Source organism: Arachis hypogaea, chromosome 18, assembly GCF_003086295.3.
Source record: "Arachis hypogaea cultivar Tifrunner chromosome 18, arahy.Tifrunner.gnm2.J5K5, whole genome shotgun sequence".
NCBI classification, from domain to species: Eukaryota; Viridiplantae; Streptophyta; class Magnoliopsida; order Fabales; family Fabaceae; genus Arachis; species Arachis hypogaea.
The window spans coordinates 5,390,268-5,410,868 of record NC_092053.1 but is presented as its reverse complement, the minus strand read 5'-3'; the positions used below and the strand labels follow the sequence as shown (position 1 = coordinate 5,410,868).

General features: G+C 30.6%; 1 protein-coding gene across 1 annotated transcript; it reads left to right on the top strand.

Annotated features, from left to right (window-relative positions):
- The first annotated feature begins 7,866 nt into the window (after positions 1-7,866).
- On the top strand, positions 7,867-18,977 carry LOC112772962 (uncharacterized). Its single transcript, XM_025817988.3, has 25 exons — positions 7,867-8,365; positions 8,676-8,843; positions 9,196-9,270; positions 9,465-9,543; positions 9,881-9,945; positions 10,037-10,126; positions 10,304-10,393; positions 10,511-10,597; positions 10,770-10,853; positions 11,466-11,585; positions 12,129-12,157; positions 12,252-12,384; positions 13,065-13,622; positions 13,811-14,352; positions 14,467-14,530; positions 14,687-14,789; positions 14,892-15,064; positions 15,136-15,261; positions 15,507-15,577; positions 16,359-16,421; positions 16,860-16,932; positions 17,127-17,246; positions 17,993-18,070; positions 18,299-18,349; positions 18,425-18,977. Exons 1-25 carry the CDS (start codon positions 8,132-8,134, stop codon positions 18,524-18,526), a joined length of 3,378 nt encoding a protein of 1,125 aa, XP_025673773.1. The 5' UTR covers positions 7,867-8,131; the 3' UTR covers positions 18,527-18,977.
- Positions 18,978-20,601: the final 1,624 nt, after the last annotated feature.

The window sequence follows — 20,601 nt, the reverse complement described above, 5'->3', positions numbered from 1 at the left end:
CAAATATATTGGTAGCAGTGTAATTGTTGAAAATCTTTTTTAAGATTAAAATAATTTACTTTGACTTTTAATATAAGCGTGAGACTATATAATTTTTTTAATTAAGATGGTGTTTTAGTGTCATTGCTGACTTAGAGTGTAATTATATTTAAGACAGTTGTACTTAATATTTTTTATTTTTTAATAGTATAAAAATAGTTGTTGTAACCTTTAATTTAATTTTAAATATGTAATAATTATTGAGTTAGTAATTTATAATTTGATAGAATTTTTTTATGATAAATATAATTTGATGAATTTGATAAAAATTTTATAATTTGAATCTGTAATAATTTTTTATATTATAGTACAAAAACTTTATCTTTTGTATTTTTTATAGATTTTTTTATATCTACTTATTTTTCTTCTTTTAGTGATACAAGTTTTCAATTACGTCTATAATGATAATTAAGAATAAAAAATTTAAGAATATATATATATATATATATTAAATAAGTTATTTTTAATAAGAATAATTTAAATAGTATAAAGTAAAAGTATCTGTTAATATTTCTTTTAACTCATTTTGTCAAACAATGTCTCAAGTGATACAAATTTAAAATAATATTAAAAAATAATCCAAATTAATTCTTTAATTTAAATAATATATTGAAATAATAAATATAATTATAAAGATCTTAAAATATAATTATAGGTAAAGTATTACAAAAACTAAAAAAAACTATAAATAGTAAAAGTAATAAGATTATTTTTGTCATAAATTTATTTTAAAAATATAATAAATATTTTTATGTTATACCTAATCATCTAATAGAATTATTTTTAAATAGATAAATTTCTCTTTATTTGTTGGTGTAAATATTTTTCATAAGCGAATTACGAATTGTAACATTTTGTAATAATAATAATAGTCATATGATATATAAGTAGGTTAAATAGGATAAAATTTAAATATTTTATAACTTAAAATTAATTATAATAATATTATTATTATGATATTTTTAATGTAATTATATCAAAAATTAAAAAAAAAAGATTTAAAGTATTATTCATTAATATGAGTAGTTATAATAAGTTATAATTTCTCCTAAAATACATATTAAATAATATATGCCTTAGTGGTGAAATAGATGGAAAGAGATAGTGGACACTTTTTATTTTAAATATGGTCCATGTGTGTACGACAATAGAGGATGGTTCAGTTGTACCATATTCATAAGGCGAAGTCTCTGGTATAGAAGGTGCTGTGCTTTTCACATATGTAGACATGACGTGGTCGTTAGCAGTTTGTGACATGTGTGTGAGTTGGAGGACAGATATGACATGTTACAGTATTGGTCTCCTCTCATTTGAGTCTGCTGCTAACGTGATGTGATGTAAAAATGTTGTTAGTTTCTGTAATTACTAATTATATTAATGGTAGCTTTTTTTTTAGACATGACATTTATAGTAATTAATTAGTGTGAGATGAAGTTGGGCCTAGTTTTGTTAGGGTTTTTTAATTTTTGCAATGACTAAGAAAAATTAATGGGACTCAATTTGTAATTGTAGTGAAATATTGGAATAAAAAAACATGACAAATTTATTAACGGATTAAACATTAGTGAGTTTTAAAATATAATTTAAGAAAATTAATCTAAAATTTAAAAGAAAAAGGCAAGTTTAGACTTTTACTTTTAAATTAAAAACATATAAATACATACCCAAAAAAATATTTTGTAACATTAATTATTTTGCAATAAAATTTTAATGTATTAAAAAATTTATATACATATTTATTTGAATTTTAAAATATAAAATACTTAAATTATAAAAATAATTACAAAATATTATTATACACTCCTCCATCATTTAGTATAATAATATAATAATAATGATGATTCTTAAACCCAAATTAAATTTCTATCATACCAAAAATTTAACTAATTCAATTTAATTGATTATAACTTTTTTAGTCTATTTATTTTAATAAAAAATCATAAAATGATATTAAGAATTTTGAATTAATAAAAAAAGAGAAAAAACTAGTGAACTAGATTGATACACGACATTCAATTTTAGGGATTAAAATGAATTATTTAATGCAAAATGAGGAATTAATTTGGTGCATCTATAATGATGACATAATGAATAACACATGGACGAATGTTGTTGCGACACGTAGTCAAATAATATCATGTATCATTTTACGATATTTTTATTAAAAAACCCGCCTTGTGCATGCAGCAACTCATTGGCCAGCGACAGATCCTTAAATGGAGCTCAGATTCGCGATGGATTAGTCTTCAACCTGTCGGGTTGGGGGATACCGTTTGGGTAAATAAAAAAAAATAAAAATTAAAAAACCCCAATAAAATTAGGCCCAACTTCATCTCACACTAATTAATTACCGTAAATGTCATGTTCAAAAAAAAGCTACCGTCAATGTAATTAGTAATTACAGAAACTAACAACATTTTTATATCACATCATATTAGCATCAGATTCAAATATGAGAGGAGACTAATACTACAACATGTCATATCTGTCCTCCAACTCACACACGTATCACAAGCTGCTGCCTGCTAGCGACCACGTCATGTCTACACGTGTAAAAAGCACAACACCTTCTACATCAGAGACTTCACCTATTCATAAATGTAGTATATAGAAAGGTAGATCTTACTGTAAAGATTTGATAATTATTTATATGTGAAGATGTTTTATTATTATTATTATTATTATTAGATGATAAATTATAGAGTTTAATTTTTATATATTATAAATATATTATCTTTTTTCTAAACGTGACTAAATAAATAAATTATACTTTTAACATAAATATTTTTAATAAAAAATATTTACATCTTTATTTGAATATGTGCCATATAAAAATTAGTGTTTTTATTTTTTTTTTAAAAAAATAATGGAGCGCAAAAATTATATCCATCAATTTACATGATATATTTATTTTTAAAAATTAGAAATCAAACTTTTTGATTTATTTTAAAAAATAAATTAAATTAGATTCTCTTATTTTTATTTTCAAAAATTAAACAAAATTTAAAATATTTTTTAAATTAAAATCGAGCATTTTAATTTTTGTTTTTGAAAATATTTAAAATATTTAAAATATTTTTAAATTAAAATTGAATCTCTAATTTTATTTTCTCCAAACAGTCTTTATATTTTGATAAAAAATAATATTTGTTCACTACTGTAAGACTCAAAATTTTTGAAAATTAAATAATTAATTATTTGTGAGTTAAAATATTATATTGAGATGTAATTTTTTAAAAAAAATATTTTTAACAAAAATAATTAAATAGAATTTTATAATGATTGAAGTCTAATTTAATTATGACTTATTCTATTAATTTAAATTATTTATTAAAAATTATTTTGATAGACAAACTTAAGTTGAACTATTATTATTATTATTATTATTATTATTATTATTATTATTATTATTATTATTATTATTATGTCCATTATGTACATATAATAAAAAAAAAAGAAATGAAACTTGGCCTTTTAATATATATATATATATATATATATATATATATATATATATATATATATATATATATGAAAAAGTATTGGAACCAATATTAATTGTGTACAATGTGTACAATGGATTAAAAAAAAGATAAAATTATATTAAAAATTAGGTTATTAATTAATTATTTAATTTTAAATTTTAAAATTTAAAAAATTAGGATTAGCATTTAAACCCATTCACACTACGTATGGTTATTTCTAATCTTACCATAACCTTCAATACACGTCCAAAACTCACCGTTATTTTCTCCGGTCCTCACTGAATTCCTCGCCGGCCATACCGATGCTGCCGCATCCTCCAACCGACACCGTCCTCACCTTCGCCGGTCAGTTCGACGTGCCTCGCCTTCCAACGCTCAGCCTAACGTTGCTGCCGCTGTTTTCGCACTTCTCTTCCAAACCGGCTTCGCTTTCTCCCATGTCTTCAAGCCTCTTCTCACCGATGATACCACTATGCTCTTCTTCTTCAAACCCAAGCATGATTAGCTTCTTTCATGATTTGATCCCTATGCTTCACAACAATATCGCTTTTGTCATGCCTAATCTTTTAAAATTATGTTTCACCATAATAGTTGTTTCTTCTGTTTATTTATCTTCTTTTTCTATTTTAATGGTGATCATTTTAGTAGGTATGCTGATAGTTATTTTAATTTTTATGTAGATGATTATTTTGACCGTGTACAGCTAATCCTTTATTTAATGAAACTATGATACCTTGATTAGTATTATTATTTAATATTAATTTCCTTGGTTCTTTTTTTTTTTGCTTAAGCCTTAAGAAAACAAAAATTAAGAAAAAGGCAAACATATAGTTTTTTTTTTTCAAAAATAAATGTTATTTTATTAATATAAAATAAAGGTATTTCTATAAAGAAGTACAAAAGAATTAGGTATTTTCATTTATCACCAATTATGACTGAAAGACTAAGAGCTTAAAAAGAGTAAAAAAAAATTAGCAGCATTCATCAGGTATAGCTCATGAGTTCACGCACCGATTCTTCGCTTTCCAAGTGTTCACAACGTCGCTATAAAAAGGGTCTTTTATTTACCGTCGAATTGAGTCACTGCCAAAGATAAGGTTTGTTGACACCTATGTGACACCTATTCTTTTTATTTCCTTAAGCACCTATCATCATCTTTCATTTGTTTGATAATCACCACCGAAGCAATATGAAGAGATAAGAGAAGAACGTGACCAAGAGAGAAAGAGAGAGAACCGTGATTTTTTTTGATCTTCCGGCTTTGATTTCTTGAGATTTGTAACTTCAATTAAAAATCAAATTTGATAAAAATATTCGTATTCTTCTCATCTGTACGTTAGAGTTATTTTTGTCCGGTAAAAATTGACAATAATGTAGGTCTTCTTTTCCTTGAGTTCAGCCAATTGGAGTTCTAGGAGACACAAACGATTTATGACGTTTTCTTCTTTAATAGCTCGGTCAGAAAACTTCTCCAAAGTTTTCGTTGATTCTGATTTCATACGAAGGTAGGGGATTTCATGTTGAAATTAACTGTTTTTAATTTATGAATGCCATGGAAGTCTAGTGGATATTTGCAAATAATTTATGATTGTTTGGAATGACTGAATGATAAGTTTGAATTGCATTTGTGACTGAATGTGATGAATATGTATTTGATTTCTTGATTGTTTATGAATACTGAGAATTCTGATTGTTGAGTTGGAAAGTCGATTTGATTTGTTGGTATTGAACTGAGGTTTGAAAATGATTTCTGATTTTGGAAATGTTTGAAAAGAGGTTGAGAATGGTTCGGTTGGGACTTGAAAAGGGTGACAAAGTCTGAGTTTTAGGGGAGATGCTGTCGAAATTTTATTATGAAACTTAAGACTTTGTTTGAAATATTTAGAAAAAGGTTAGACTTGAAAAATTGTATTATTTGGTTTTTGATTTATTAAAAAACGATTTACGTTTGAGTTTGATTTATTAAGAAAGACTTTATGTTTTGAGTTTGATTGTCGTCCTCCCTAAAGTCTCAAGACCCTGCCGTGAGATTTACTTAATAAATGATTCTTTTAAAGATGTTTAAATCTGAAATGGTTTTAAAGTTGGGTTGGAAAAAGCATGGTTAAGAAAGAACTGGTTTTGTATGAAAGAAGAACCTGTTGTAAGTAAAGTGGTTTCGGAGGTTTGGAAAGGTTATAAAGAGAGGTGTTGGTTTTAAATAAAAATGACTTGAATTCGGTTTATTAAGTAAAGGGACCTTTGCCACAGAAGAACAGAGAACAATGATTGAAAAATATTGAGTGTTGTTGGGCCTTAGTGCCAAGTGTCTAGTGAGGACGGCGATACGTAACGCTCACTTGACACAATAGAGACGGTTCAGTGAGGACGGCGATACGTAACGCTCACTAGAGGCCGTGGGCTTTATGTGTGAATGATTGTACGGGGATGACCGTGTGTATGGAATGGCTTCCAGGAGAAAGTGGCACATGCTTCCGTTGGAGAATCAGCGCCTACAAGTACTTGCAGAGGTCATGTTCGGCATACTTCAGCTGGAGAATCAGCGCCAGCAAGAAGTAAAAACTTGCAGAGGTTATGCCGCTGGAATGCCTTATCTTTCTTGCGAGTCGGATTGCGTCGGGTGTGGGTTGAAACCAACAAATGAGCTCATTACCTGCGATAGGACTAGACATGCATCATCATTGTTTGCACATTTGCATTTGATTGTATTTGCTTATCTTGTCTCTCTGTGATTGTGCTGTTTGTCTTATTGCTATTTGTTTGTGTGTTGATCTGTTTTCTGTGCTATTAGTTTGTGTATTGAGGTGATTGAGAACTGAGGTTGTGATTGAAATTTGTCTTTAAGTTTGGAAAATTTCAAGAACGTAATTAATTATATAAACTAATAGTAAAAAGTATTTTCAAAAGGTTTGATAAAAATATAGTTTTATTGAGTAAAGTTAATTATTTGCATTTTATTTCATTACTCTTACGGCATTCCCATTCTCTACTGAGAATGCGTGATTTGTTCTCACCTCAAAATCTTCCACCCTTTCAGTGACACATGTTCGAAAACTCAGTTTGAAGCTGCGGGCGATTATTAGTCTTATTTGAGTTAAGTTTATGTGTTGAGTCGCTTTTCTAGAATTCCCTTGCATTTGTTAGTTAAGATTTTATTTTATACAGAGGGATAGGAGTTGTATCTGAGTTTCATTTGAATTCCTTTGTATGATATTTATTATTATTATTAACTATGTGAGTAGTATTGCTTGGAGATTCTTGATATATGATTTTAATTAATAGAAACAAAACTTTTCTACTTTTTTCTAAAAATTGAAACGCAAAATTGAACTAAAGACTTAGTATTAAATAGTAAATACGAAAAACAGGTCAGTAATGCCTCACTTTTGGTACGATCATGACGTGCTAAAAGTTAGGGTGTTACAACTACAATAAGCCATTATAAATATATATGTTTGTTTAACTTATTTTTAATTTTTAATGTATATTTATATTTTAATATATATTTTATATTAGTGACTAATTTTAATAATTTATTTTAATGTACAATTAATATAACTGTATTAAAAATATGAATAATATTATATATCCAAATTTTTTTATAAATCAAGTTTAACTAAGTTAAATAATAAGATTTAAAGTAATACTATATCTATTGTTAAAGAATTTGGATTCTCTAAATTTTGTATTTTTATTTTAGAGAGTAAAGTGTGACATCTCACCCTCGAATAGTTTCTCTTTCATATTTTCTATTAGTCCCACCTATAAAATAAATTGTGAGAGATCATACTTTATCCTGAAATTTAAAATTTAGAGGATCCATATCTATTGTAAAAAATATTTGAATATGTAGTATTATTCTAAAAATGTTATTGATGTAATTCCATATTTAATTTTGGATAAATTATTAAATTAGTTCTTACGTTTGGGCGTAATCCTATTTTGGTCTTTAAATTTTAAAGTGTCCTGTTTGAATCCAAAAATTTTTTATTTAGTTTCAATGTAGTATCACCGTAAAGTCAAAGTTAAATAATTAACGAAATGTCTTACATAATAACAGTACAAAAACAAAATCGATAATATAAAAAACAAGTACAAACTCCAAAAACACCAAATCAACTATAAATATATTAATATATTTATTTATCATTCTTTTTATACTTTAATTTTTTTCCCCCTAAAGTGGAGCATGTGTTTCTGGCTGTTAGCGTTTTTCACCGGTTCTGATGTGGCACTCTGCTAATTAAACAAATTTTTTATACTGGTTTAACCTTCACAATATTTTTCTAATAATAAGTTTGTATTTCTATGCAAGGGACTTGTATGCATGATACATCGTAACCAATAATCAATTTCGGTATTGTTTCATGCAGAGCAGAGAAGAGACGATCCTAACTAACGTGAACTGCAGCTTAAAAAATCTTCATTCTCTAATTTCAATTACCCTCCAACCAAATCAAATTAATTAATTAACACTCACTAATCAGATCTAATTGCATAGCTTCACTCTGAATTGAAATCAATAATGAAACTGTTACCTGTCAGTCGAGGTGACTGGAGTTGAGCCTCCCGCTCGATCGCGCGCGCCAAAGAGAGAGTATAAATAGATGTTTCTTCCATTTGAAAGCGTTCTCGGAAATCCGTTATTCATCTTCAACCACTCCAATGGCGAATTGAGCGTGACCTCTAGGGTTTTCTTATTGCTTCCTTTCTCGTTATCCCAGGAAGGACTAGCACCATCGTCATCAATGGATTTGTCCAAGGTTGGAGAGAGGATCTTGAACTCCGTCATATCCACCACATCGCGCAGCCAGCTGCTTCCCCTCTCCGATCGCCCCGAGGTAAATAAAAATGAAAGAAGATTCAAATGCGCCATTTCTAGTTTCAGTTAATTCCTATCTGAATCCATGGAGTTGAATCGTTGATTGTTGTTTTACGGTTTAGCTCAGACAACGTGTTTGAATCTGTTATGCATTGTTTGTGATGTGTCCGATTGGTGCGAGTTTTTCAATCGTTTTAGAGACGTGTTCGTTTCGAGTTTCGGATTATATGATTTTTGGTGATCTGATATTCTGATTTGTTGCTCCGTGCGACTTGGAGTTTTAGCTCGTGCTTTTAATGAATGTGAAATGAATGTTTGTTGTTCTGCAGATTCCTGCTCGAGCTGCTGCGGCAGCTGCAATTGCTCGTGCTATTGCAAGATTGCCTCCTCACCAGAGGTATAGCCTTTCAACGAGTTCCGAGGAGTTGAGTTCCATATATGGGAGGAGACCTCATGATCAAGTGGTGGAGGAACTGGAGGATGGATTCTATGAAGAGGTGCTATGTGATGGCGTCTCTTTAGTTTTGATTGTGTGCTGATATTTTCTTGCATCCTCCTTTCTGTTGAAGGGACGTAGCATTTTAAATTGTAAAAATGCTATGCTTTTACTTACATCTATTTACATATTTAATAATTATTAGAAGAAGATGAACAACGTCTGTAACTTGTAAGTAAATAAATATTAAGTTTCTCAGTACTTCCTTGCATCCACATGCAAGAATTTCAAATAATTTCTTCTCATTTTTAATAGAAATGAACAAAAATTATATGGATTTCATCACTGTTTTAGTAAGGTGAATGAATTCTTGGCAAATCCTAGAAATTTATGATAAATATATCTTGCTGCAGGATTTTGATCCAGTTAGGCATGTTTTGGAGCATCTTTCAGCTAACGAAAACGAGAAGATATATTTTGAAAAACAGGTATAGTTCCTCCTACTGACACTTACTGTTTGTGGAATGCATTCTAACTGTTTTGAGGAAATAACTCCTTTGTATTACTTCTAATTTGAACAGTCCTTCTTAAACCCACAGTTGATGATAGTATGCAATCTCAATTCTGGTGCACAGCATCAACTCTTTTGATAAGATGCCTTAGTCTGTGATTTTTAATGTAGGCTGCCCTTAGATTGACACAATTGGATAGAGTAGCGGAGCATTTATCACGTCATGTTATGGAGCATCATGAAGTAATGGGTAAGTTCAAGGATTAGTTCTCACCAACTATTTTGTGCTAGTAGATAATGTTATGCCTTTAGCATCCACCTCTTCTTTACTATCAAAATTCATGTTTTCCAATTATTGTGATTACCCATTTGCTAATCCAAAACTACAGTTCATGGTTCTATATTCATAAATAACTATATATGGAAGAATACAATAATACGTTATACTAAAATAGTGAACCCCTTTATTCCAAGTTTATTTAGAAATTCGGGAAGCTCTGTATATGGAACCTTCTAGCTGCCTTTTATGGGTCATTTGACTCATTTCATTTAGTTTACCAAAGGTTCATATATTTACTTTTGGCCAGTGAAGGGGATGAATTTGGTCAGGGAATTAGAAAGAGACTTGAGGATTGCTAATGTCATCAGCATGGTAATATAAGCTTCAGAAGGTTTTTGACAACTCCTACTGTTACAAGAATTTTATGGTTCACTGGATTATTTTTAATGGTTTTTTTTTTCAGAATGGAAGAAGACACTTGACATCATCTGTCAATGAGGTTTCAAGGGATCTGATTGTGAATTCTTATTCAAAAAAGAAACAAGCTCTTCTGGTCTCTCTCTCTCTCTCTCTCTCTCTCTCTCTCTCTCTCTCTCTCCATAGATAAGCGCCAAACGCTACCAATTTTTTCTCCTGTGCCATTGTGTTTTGATTTCCCTTTCTTCATGATCGTGTAAACTTTGAATGATATTTGGCAGTAACTTTATGATGCGTGCTTCTACATTCACAGGACCTGCTTCCAATCTTGACTGAACTTCATCGTGCATTTGTTATGAAATCAACACTTGAATCCCTCGTTGAGGAAGGGAGTTACTGCAAGGTGTTCTTCTCTATTTGTTTTGCTGCTGTGTATGGCGTTCTATTTGTTTTTGCTGTTTATTTTGAATGAAACCTAGGTTCCAAAACGTACAATTTTTTTACATTGATAATTATGCAGGCATTTCAAGTGTTTTCTGAGTATTTGCAAGTCTTAGATAGCTTGTCAGAGCTCTCAGTAATACAAGAGATGAGTCAGGGTGTGGAGGTGAATAACAAATTACTATTTACGAATACAGCTGTCTTCTAATATTTTCTTTACATCCGAGTAACTTATGTAATAAAATCCATTCTTTTGCACTTGTGTCAAAACACAAATTCCCGATGACAATATAAGATATGTTTAACTGCTTGATTTCCTCAATCATATGATTACTTAGGTTTGGCTAGGAGTAACTCTACAGAAGCTGGATGGTCTTTTATTGGAAATATGCCAGGAGTTCAAGCAAGATGGTTATATAACAGTGAGTGCGCAGATTTTATGTTTTGTATTTTTATTTCCTTTCGCAGGAAATTGATTGTTGTTCTATTTTCATGGAGCTAGTAGCAAGCAGACAGTTTTGTGATGAGCCTTTGTACTTGGTTTGTTGTACTTTTCCTTCAATGACATATTTGGCAACATTAAAAATTATGTATGGAGGTTGAACGTTAGTTTTGTAACATAAATCCATATACAGTTGAACTACTGTAGTCAATCACACGCCAATAGGTTCTTCTAATTTGGACTAGCTTTAACTAAATAAACTATCATCACATTATCATATTTTCAAAAAAAAAATTGGTTGCCAAAACGTGTTTTTATGACTTACCCAGGTTCATTTAGCAAGACATTCTGAAAAACATCTGTTTGTTTCATCATCACATGTTTGCTCACGCATGTTTTTATTAGCATGTTTTCATTATGACAATAATATCTATCTCTGGTTCAATTTAAAGTCAGAACATGGCTCGTTTATATATAACAAACCGCTATCAACATTTGACCCCAATGGATGTGCTGTGTATGCTGAGATTTTCTATTGGACTACTGGTATATATTATCAAACCGGAATGTAATACAAGCTGAGTTGATACAGGTAATCGATGCATATGCATTAATGGGAGATACAACTGGCCTTGCTGAAAAGATACAAAGTTTCTTCATGCAAGAAGTTATATCAGAAACCAACTCTGTGTTAAAATTTATTGTGCAAGAGGTATGACAATATGGTCTTTCCGACTTCCTCTGTAGGATCATCTGGGTTTCTACCTGTTTGGTTTGTGTTTTCAGTTTTAATATTTTCTGTTTTAGAAATTTTACGAAGGCAAAAGTAAAACAGGAAACATGATTTATTGTTTTCCCTTTTGGGATAGGGGCAATATGGGTACTAGTTTGTGATATTTTGGGATGGATGGGTTAAGCAACTCTAAGAGGCTCCTGATGTATTTTAATTCTGAATTATTTAACTTTTCTTGTTAGCGACTAGCTAAAGATCTGTCTACTTGATTTTCTCTGTTTCTTGTATATGTTATTATCAGTTAATTGCAGTAAATAATCCGTGACATTGCAGTCTGATTCATGAGTCTTAAGAGTACAATATATTCTTAATGAGTGAAAAGAAAACAACGGAAATCGGTATTGTTGAAAGAGATGGATAAGCACAAGTTTTTACTGCTTGATTTAGAGGATTATAATTTCTTTTCCCTTCATCCAAATTGGCAGAGAACTTGTTTAATTATAATGTTGGTCTCTCTTGCAGGAGGAAGAGTTTCCTTCACAAAATAGTAGGTACTTTTCAATTCCCTTCACATGCTTAGTTACCATCTTGTAGTCACCAATTACAATACTTTTGTTGTGCTTCATAAATGTTATTTGATTCCAGGCTCACTTACAGCGATCTATGCCTTCACATACCTGAATCTAAGTTTAGACAGTGCTTATTAAGAACATTGGCTATTCTATTTGAAATTATGTGTTCATACCACGAAATTATGGATTTTCAGCTAGAAAGAAAGGTAAACTTGGGTTTCTTCTAACGAGATATTACTTTCTTCTCTGCTTACATATATTCATATAGGCTGGAATTAGGTCAGTATTTATTCTTGGCCTCCTATCAGCAGCCGATGCTCTTTTTTTTTTTTTTTTGTGTGTGTGTGTGTTATCATTTGTTTACATTGAATTAAAGCATCTATGACCCAAGCAGTTAGGAGTTCAATCTTTATGTCCCTATTAAAGCGACAATAACGTCTTATACATATTAGGTAGGATTGCCTTTGCGCATCAATTATACTATTTGACACTACCAGGGGGGAAATTTTAAAATTTTCAGTAAAAGCTCAATAGCTCTTTTTTTAAAATAGTTTCCTGTAAATGGTTCCAGAGTATTCCTCAATTCTTTATAATCAGAATATGTTCCATTTGATGCCCATATAGCTACTGCATAAAAGGAACATGTTACTTATGAAATGAAACCCAATCATTAGGAAGTTCGAGGAAACCTAGGTTTGATTTGCATTTGGTCGAGCAAAGTACTACTCAATGGTAGATTACATGTATAACTAGAATTTAAACACCAATATGCATCTAATCTCAAGACTAGGAATAAAGCTATTCACGCTGAGTGCACTATTACAAGAATTTAGTTTTTTGATATATGCTATTCATTCTAATTACGTTTGGTCAATTTTACCTGCAGGATTCAGTAGACCAAACTTCAAATACGTGCAACAATGACATTTCCTGCAGTCCAGGTGAGGCTCAGGAAGTTGTTTCAGATGTAAGAGCCAGCAACAATTCTGTGTTCAGTCCTGGGGATGTAATGTGTGGCTCGTCTTATAGGGAGGAATCTGCAACAGTTACCTCACTAGCTGAAAATAATGTAAATGATGGTTCACCATCAAGTGGTTCTCATGATCCAGTTGCTGAGGCTTCTAGAAAGGAGGACAATATAGAATCAAGCATTGATTCCCCATGGTATCATCTTCGCAAAGAAGCAACAGCATTTGTTTCACAAACTCTTCAAAGAGGATGCAAGAATTTATGGCATCTTACTACTAGTCGTGTGTCAGTATTGATTTCTTCTTCTGCTGCTGCTTCTGCTAGTATTCATCAGTTCCTGAAAAATTATGAAGACCTCACTGTCTTCATATTGGCTGGGGAAGCCTTTTGTGGAATTGAAGCAGTTGAATTCAGGCAGAAGTTGAAGCTCGTCTGTGAAAACTATTTTATAACTTTTCATAAACAAAATGTACATGTAAGTGAACTAAGCGCTTCTCCTTCTTCGTAATTGTTTCTTATCATAGTGGTTGCGATTTCCTTTGAGCCTTGTATGATATTAGAGATAAGTACTAGGTACTAGGTTGAGATCTGCAAATCATGGCTCTATATGCAATCCAAAATCATACATAATGATTAATTTTGTAGGTTTGTTACTATTTTTAGGCACTTAAAGTGGTTTTGGAGAAAGATTCTTGGTTAAAATTACCTCCAGATACAGTGCAACTTGTCAGTTTTGCTGGACTTACTGGTGATGGTGCACCATTGATTTCTTTAACTAATACCAAATCAACTAATACCAGTGCAATTGATTTGGATAAATCAGTAAACTTCACACACAGTAGAGCTAGGAAAAGTGGGTTTTCTGATTGGATTAGAAGGGGAAACCCATTTTTGCTAACATCATCAACCCCTAAAGAAGGTCATTCCCAACCCAATGGAATGATTCATGGTGATATTATTGATGGGGGCTCAAGAAACAACTTCGGGGGTGATAAAGTCCAGCCTAAGAAAAATGATTCAGTTCAAATGAAGGGTGATGATTCTGTTTCTGAAGATGAAAATGAGGATCTTCTTGCTGACTTTATTGATGAAGACAGCCAACTACCTACTCGAATTTCAAAACTGAATCTTAAAAGAGGTTATGCTTCCCATTGTAATGATGATGAGAATACAGCACACACTGGATCTTCGCTATGTTTGCTAAGGTGAGTTGTTTTCCGTTTTGCATGAACAAAATCAGCTATTATCATGTACTATATTTTGTGTCTGCCACTTTTTGAATGGGTTTATTGAGTTATTTGATGCTTTAAACATGTTAGGTGTATGGATAAATATGCAAGGCTTATGCAGAAAATAGAAGTAATAAATGTTGAATTCTTTAAGGTAAGCTCCATTCTACCGTCAAAGCACTTGTTTACCCTTTCTTGGGGCCCAAAGGCCGGGACCGCTGCCAAGATTTGCTATTTTCAAATATAAGCCATCATTATGGTTTTAATTTTTCCTCTGAATTCTTTTTCCTGATTCAGTATACTGCTGCAGGGAATATGCCAGTCGTTTGAGATTTTTTTCCATTTTATATATGAAACTTTTGGTCAGCTGAATAGTAGTTCAAGTGGAAAAAGTTCACCCTGTTCTCATAATCGTAAGTGATATAGTCAGTAGGGTATTACATTCTCAAGCATTGGCAATAGAAGAATCCTGTATTTATTCATTTCTAGTGGTTGAATATAACTGGGACTTGCAGATCGGCTGAGGACAGCCTTGTCCAGAATAAAGCAAGACTGTGACATGTGGATGATGAAACCCCAGTCATCACCCACGTCTTTAGGTTCACCATTTGTACATGCAGAGTTGACCCCTACAAGTCCTCCTGGCATGAATTTTGGTCATTCTTCAGGGAATTCATTGGGTCTCACGGTATGCATTTGAGTTCATCATTTTGTATCATATAAATAATCTAGTTCCTCAGCTAGATTATTATGTCGCAGGAAAGGTGTGTAGCTGTTGACGCTCTGTCTCTTGTTGCTCGGACACTGAATAGATCCAGAGCTCATCTCCGATCAATGCTTTTGCAGAGTAATACAACTGTACTTGAGGATTTCTATGTGCATCTGGTATGTGGAATATCATCCCTGAGGTCTGAGAGATTAGACTAAATTAAAACACTTTTGTTGAAGCCTTTAATTTTCAGGCACACTTAGCATATTTATTGAGGTCTCTACTTCCAGTGGAAAAGCATGCTTGGATTGGATCGTTAGGATTTTTATTTTATCTACCTGTTTAACTCTAGTTGATTCATCCTTTACTTAATATAAAATTGCTCAATATATATGATAATGATATCTAAGGATTTCCTTAGGTGGATGCTGTTCCAGATCTTATAGAGCATGTTCATAGGACAACAGCAAGACTCCTTCTTCATGTTAATGGGTAAATATGACTTGAACTCTTGGCTGTTGCTATGAATCAAACAATATTTCTTAAGTTTCAAATTAATCTCCATGATGACAATGTGGGTCAGTCTGTTAGAAATATCAGTTGATGAGGAAAGTTATATGATGCTTAAATTATTGTTTAATAAAAGGACCAATGTGATGTTCTTTGGATACATGTGGTGTTGTTCTCCAATAAACACAACTTTTGCTACTTTTTTGAGAAAACAAAGGATGAGGCGGTTAAAAATTAGTAAACTGGTTATATTATTATTAGAGAAAGCAATTCAAGCACCTAAGGAATTTAGGTTATAAGTTGCGTCCTTAAGAAAAATGATATCCTTATAATGTTTGACTAGAAAGTCCCTTAATCGTAAGTCAGACTAGGGAAGTGGGCAATACCACAATGCTGAAATTACCAAAATGACTCCTACTCATGTAGAATCAGTTTAGCCCTACTCAGTTTAGAAATCTTATTATCCAAGAGATAGTAACAAGGACACAGCCAAAGTGCAAAACACACCATATGCACAATGGCAATCTTCTGTGATGTTGCTTAAAGAGCACAGAATTCTCTTAGCAAAGGCTTGTGTTTGGTGTTCAATGCAGATTGTCGTTCTTGTGTTTCCTTAAAATACCCACTGGTCCTAATTAATTTGGCCTTTTCACCATTGAGAACTTTCAATTTTATATATTGCATGACTTTAGAAATTTATTATTATATAATTTTGGTTTTCTTAAAGTTACAAATTTCTATATTTTTTGTCAACATTTTACAGGTACGTCGAACGCATTGCCAATTCTAAATGGGAAGTGAAAGAGCTAGGTCTAGAGCATAATGGGTTTGTATTTCTGGATCATCTTAATATATATTCAATGGCAATAGAACTAGCCTAGGAAAGGGTTAAGTCTCTCGAATATTCAGCAGTATACATGTTTCTCAGTATCAGTAAATAATACACACACCGAGAGGAGTGTGATACTTTTTTTGGTATTGCCTTAATCCTAGAGAATCACTAGCATTTTCTATTACTTTATCCATACCTGATATTAGTTCCTACAGTATTTTACCTCATTGTTCATCTTGGCCTTTGTGTCTGAGACGACGTGGTATAACTTAATATTTAGCTCTATTGGTGCTATGAAACAACAACTATATAGGTAAAAAATGTATACTATTTAATCAGAACATATAGCTGCAACTTCTTTCCGGTTTTATTATATTTAATAATAAATGAGCTGCATTCTGCATGAAGTTCTGATTTAAATTGTTGTTATAGGTATGTTGATTTATTGCTGGGGGAATTTAAGCATTATGCAGCGCGACTTGCTCATGGTGGAATTCGTAAAGAGGTATTGCTCTTGCTCGATGTTGCATATGACATATACATGTATACATATAAACCCAGTTACAAGTTCTGATGACCCAAAGCAAAAATTGGTAAATATCGGTTACAATTTCATACTATTGTTTAATGTTTGAAACCGAAAAACCAAAGTAACTACTCCTAGTCTTTCAAGTATAAACGTGATCTTTGAATGTGTAGATTCAAGACAAACTATTGGACTATGGACTTGAGATCCTAGCAGAAACGCTTGTCGAAGGACTTTCACGGGTGAAGAGATGTAGTGATGAAGGACGAGCTCTAATGTCCTTGGATCTGCAGGTTAATTATTTTTCAGACATGTTTAAGGTCAATTTTAAGATGTGTATTATTTGATGTTTAATTTTTGTTTAATTTATTTTTTATAATAAATTTTAAATATTTAAAATTTACTAATTTTTATACTTTTAAATTAAATATGAATATTTTTTTTTGCATTTAAACACCAAATTTTTAAGTAGCATAGCATTCACCTATTGTTAATATTTTTTTAGTGCTTTGAACAAATTGAATTTCAAGTCAACATGGACTAATAATTGTGGCCCTGCGATACATCGTAATTTGATCTTATTTCACTGTTGAATATTATGTAATTTTTTTTAGGAGAATGCTATGGGACAATGACTTTATTGAACAATATGAACAACCACCAATTAAATAAAAATACATTACACTTCTAAATTAATCTTCTAAATTTTAATATTAAAATAACCATCCGTACACTAATAAAATAAACATCCGATATATCTATTGTTTACATTGTTTAATATTTTTATTATTTATCTATACTTTTCTTTTTTTTATTGAAAAATTTACCAATGTCTGAAATACTTTCAAAGTTTGAGCTTTTAAGACAACAAATTTTTTCTACATCTTAGTGTCAATCAAGTCTATTGTTATGGAGTAAGTATCAATTGCAGACAAAACGTCAAAACCAATATATTCTATTGATAAATCTTTCTTCCCGTCGTAGTTGTAGCTTTCAGTTGCCCTATGTTATATTAGGATTTTTTTTGCTCTCCTTTCAGGTTTTAATCAATGGGCTACAACATCTTTTGTCGTTGAATGTGAAGTCCAAGCTACAAATGGTTGAAACTTATATCAAGGTAAGGAAGAAAGGAACCAATAATAAGGATCTCATCAACCTGGTAACATAACACACTCCACTTGTGTTTTAATATACAAAATACTCTTGGTCATAAGGTCAAAATAAATTTCCTTTCGCCTATCATTTACTATTGATAATGTCACATATTTCTTGTTTGACGCTTCCATTATGGGGCAGCCAAAATATAATTTTCTTACGGACATCTACACTTTCACTTTCTAACCAGGCTTACTACCTTCCTGATAAAGAATATGTGCAATGGGCACATGCACACCCGGTAAGGACATTCCATTTATGTGGCTTCATTACAAGTTCTCACACGAACTTTAATAAAGAATTCTATCCTTTGCAGGTATATAGTAAAAGCCAGATTGTTGGACTGGTCAACCTTGTCGCCTCTATGAAAGGTTGGAAGCGGAAAACCAGGTTGCAAGTACTAGAGAAGATTGAGTGATGTTCCTCTCCCTTTTTCTTATATTTTATTTTCTAAAAATTTATTGTTATGTCTCAGGCGTATATATAGAATCTTTGCTCCTTTTATCCTTAGTCTACTTTATTCCACTCTTGGGCGCTCTTTGTAAAGTAGTGTATATTGCATGGTATTTAAACTCTTGATAATTACGGAGTAATTTTCTTTCCTGAATGTATATCTTCTGGAAATATCCTTAGTCCTGTATGTAGTGTATGATAGTGCATAAAAAGTAAGATGTGAAATGGAACTCATTATCTTACGGGCTTTTATGTTAGTATAGTGAAGTCCATAATTGCTGAAATGACTTGATCCCTTCATTATTCTAGTTTTATTCTATTTCGTTTATCTTTGCTGTTGTGATCTTCTTGTACATAACAATCATCACTTCATCAGAAATTGATAAGATTAATTTCTACTGCTTGCAAGTTTAAGAATTGTTTATGGTGTCTTCTACTGTTGGCAGTGCTCTAGCTTCCCTGTATGTTCTATAAAAGTAGAGTTAATTTGAAGTTTGTAAAATGAACGTATGAAGAGGGGTTAACATTGCAATAGAAATTACAAATCCAAAAAATTAAAGTTGTAATTAACCCATAATCATTTTCTCACTTTACAATCTCTCTCATCCAAATCCATGTGATCATGTCCTTTTGGTTACACGCTTGCACACTACATTGTCTTACCTGTGTGAAAAAAGTGAACTTGAACGAGCACCATGTGCCTTTCATGCACATTGCACTTCATGCATGCGTACGTTATTATTCTGCGTTATATATATTTCCGTCTCTAAAAGAAGAAATGTTATTCTACTCCTTTAAAACTGATGTAGACAATTATACAATGCAGAAATAAATGTATAAATAATTATGAATAAAAAAGATTTAGCTGATGTGTTCTAAAAATATATATTAATTAAAATTATTATTAGTTATTTTAATTTTTTAATAAATATATTCAAAAGATAATTCTTTTCATTTTTTTTAATAAAACTTTCAATTGATATTTTATTTTAATACATATATGCTCTTAAAACATATATTAAGAGATGTTAAATTCATTAAAAAAATATGTGAGATCTACAGAAAAATTATAGAATCCACACTTTTATTTCTATACTCCAAAACTGTCTACATCTTGGAGGAACAGAAATATCACTTATGGCATTTATAGGATTATTTTATAAATAAATAAATAAAATATATTATTTATCAATATATGTTTTATAAAAAAATTTAATTTTTTATTGCTTATTTTGTTTATTAATAAAATAAAAATATACATATCTTATTGTTATTGACAACGAGGTACGTTATAAAAAATGTGATAAAAATAAAAGAGAAGAATGTAAATAATTTTTAAAAAGAATATATAAGTAAATAATAGTTTCTTTTATTTATTTTAAAACGCATTTATATTATGGGTAATAAATCTGGCTTGCCTGAATTGAGAACAACTTGCACCCTACGAAAAGAAGCAAAATGGGTAGTATTTAAGGGAGTTACTCAGATAAAGATTTCTAAAAGGTCTTATTTTAAAAATATTTTTTAGTAATTAAAATTTAACACATATAATCGATAAATTGTGTTATTTTTATCAAAATTAGGCCAAACAAATTAATTTGATCGAAAAATAGTGAATCAAATCTTAAACTGATCTAAATTAATACTATTTTTTATAGAAAATTATTACAATATCTTTATTATAGAAATAACTAAAATATTTTATATATATATATATATATATATATATATATATATATATTAATTTTGAGAATTTTAAATTCTAGTCATTTACTTCTTGTCGTCATAGGATTAGGATTTAGAGTTTTCAAAATTATATATATATAAAATAGAAGTATTTTAGTTATTTTCTATAATAAGGGTATTATAGTCAATTTTCATAAAAAATAGTATTAATTTAGACCGGTTCAAGATTTGATTCATCATCTTTTCAATCAAATTAATTTATCTAGCCTAATTTTGACAAAAATAATACGGTTTAATTGATTATATCTACTAAATTTTAATTACTATAAAACATATTTAAAAAAAAAGATGTTT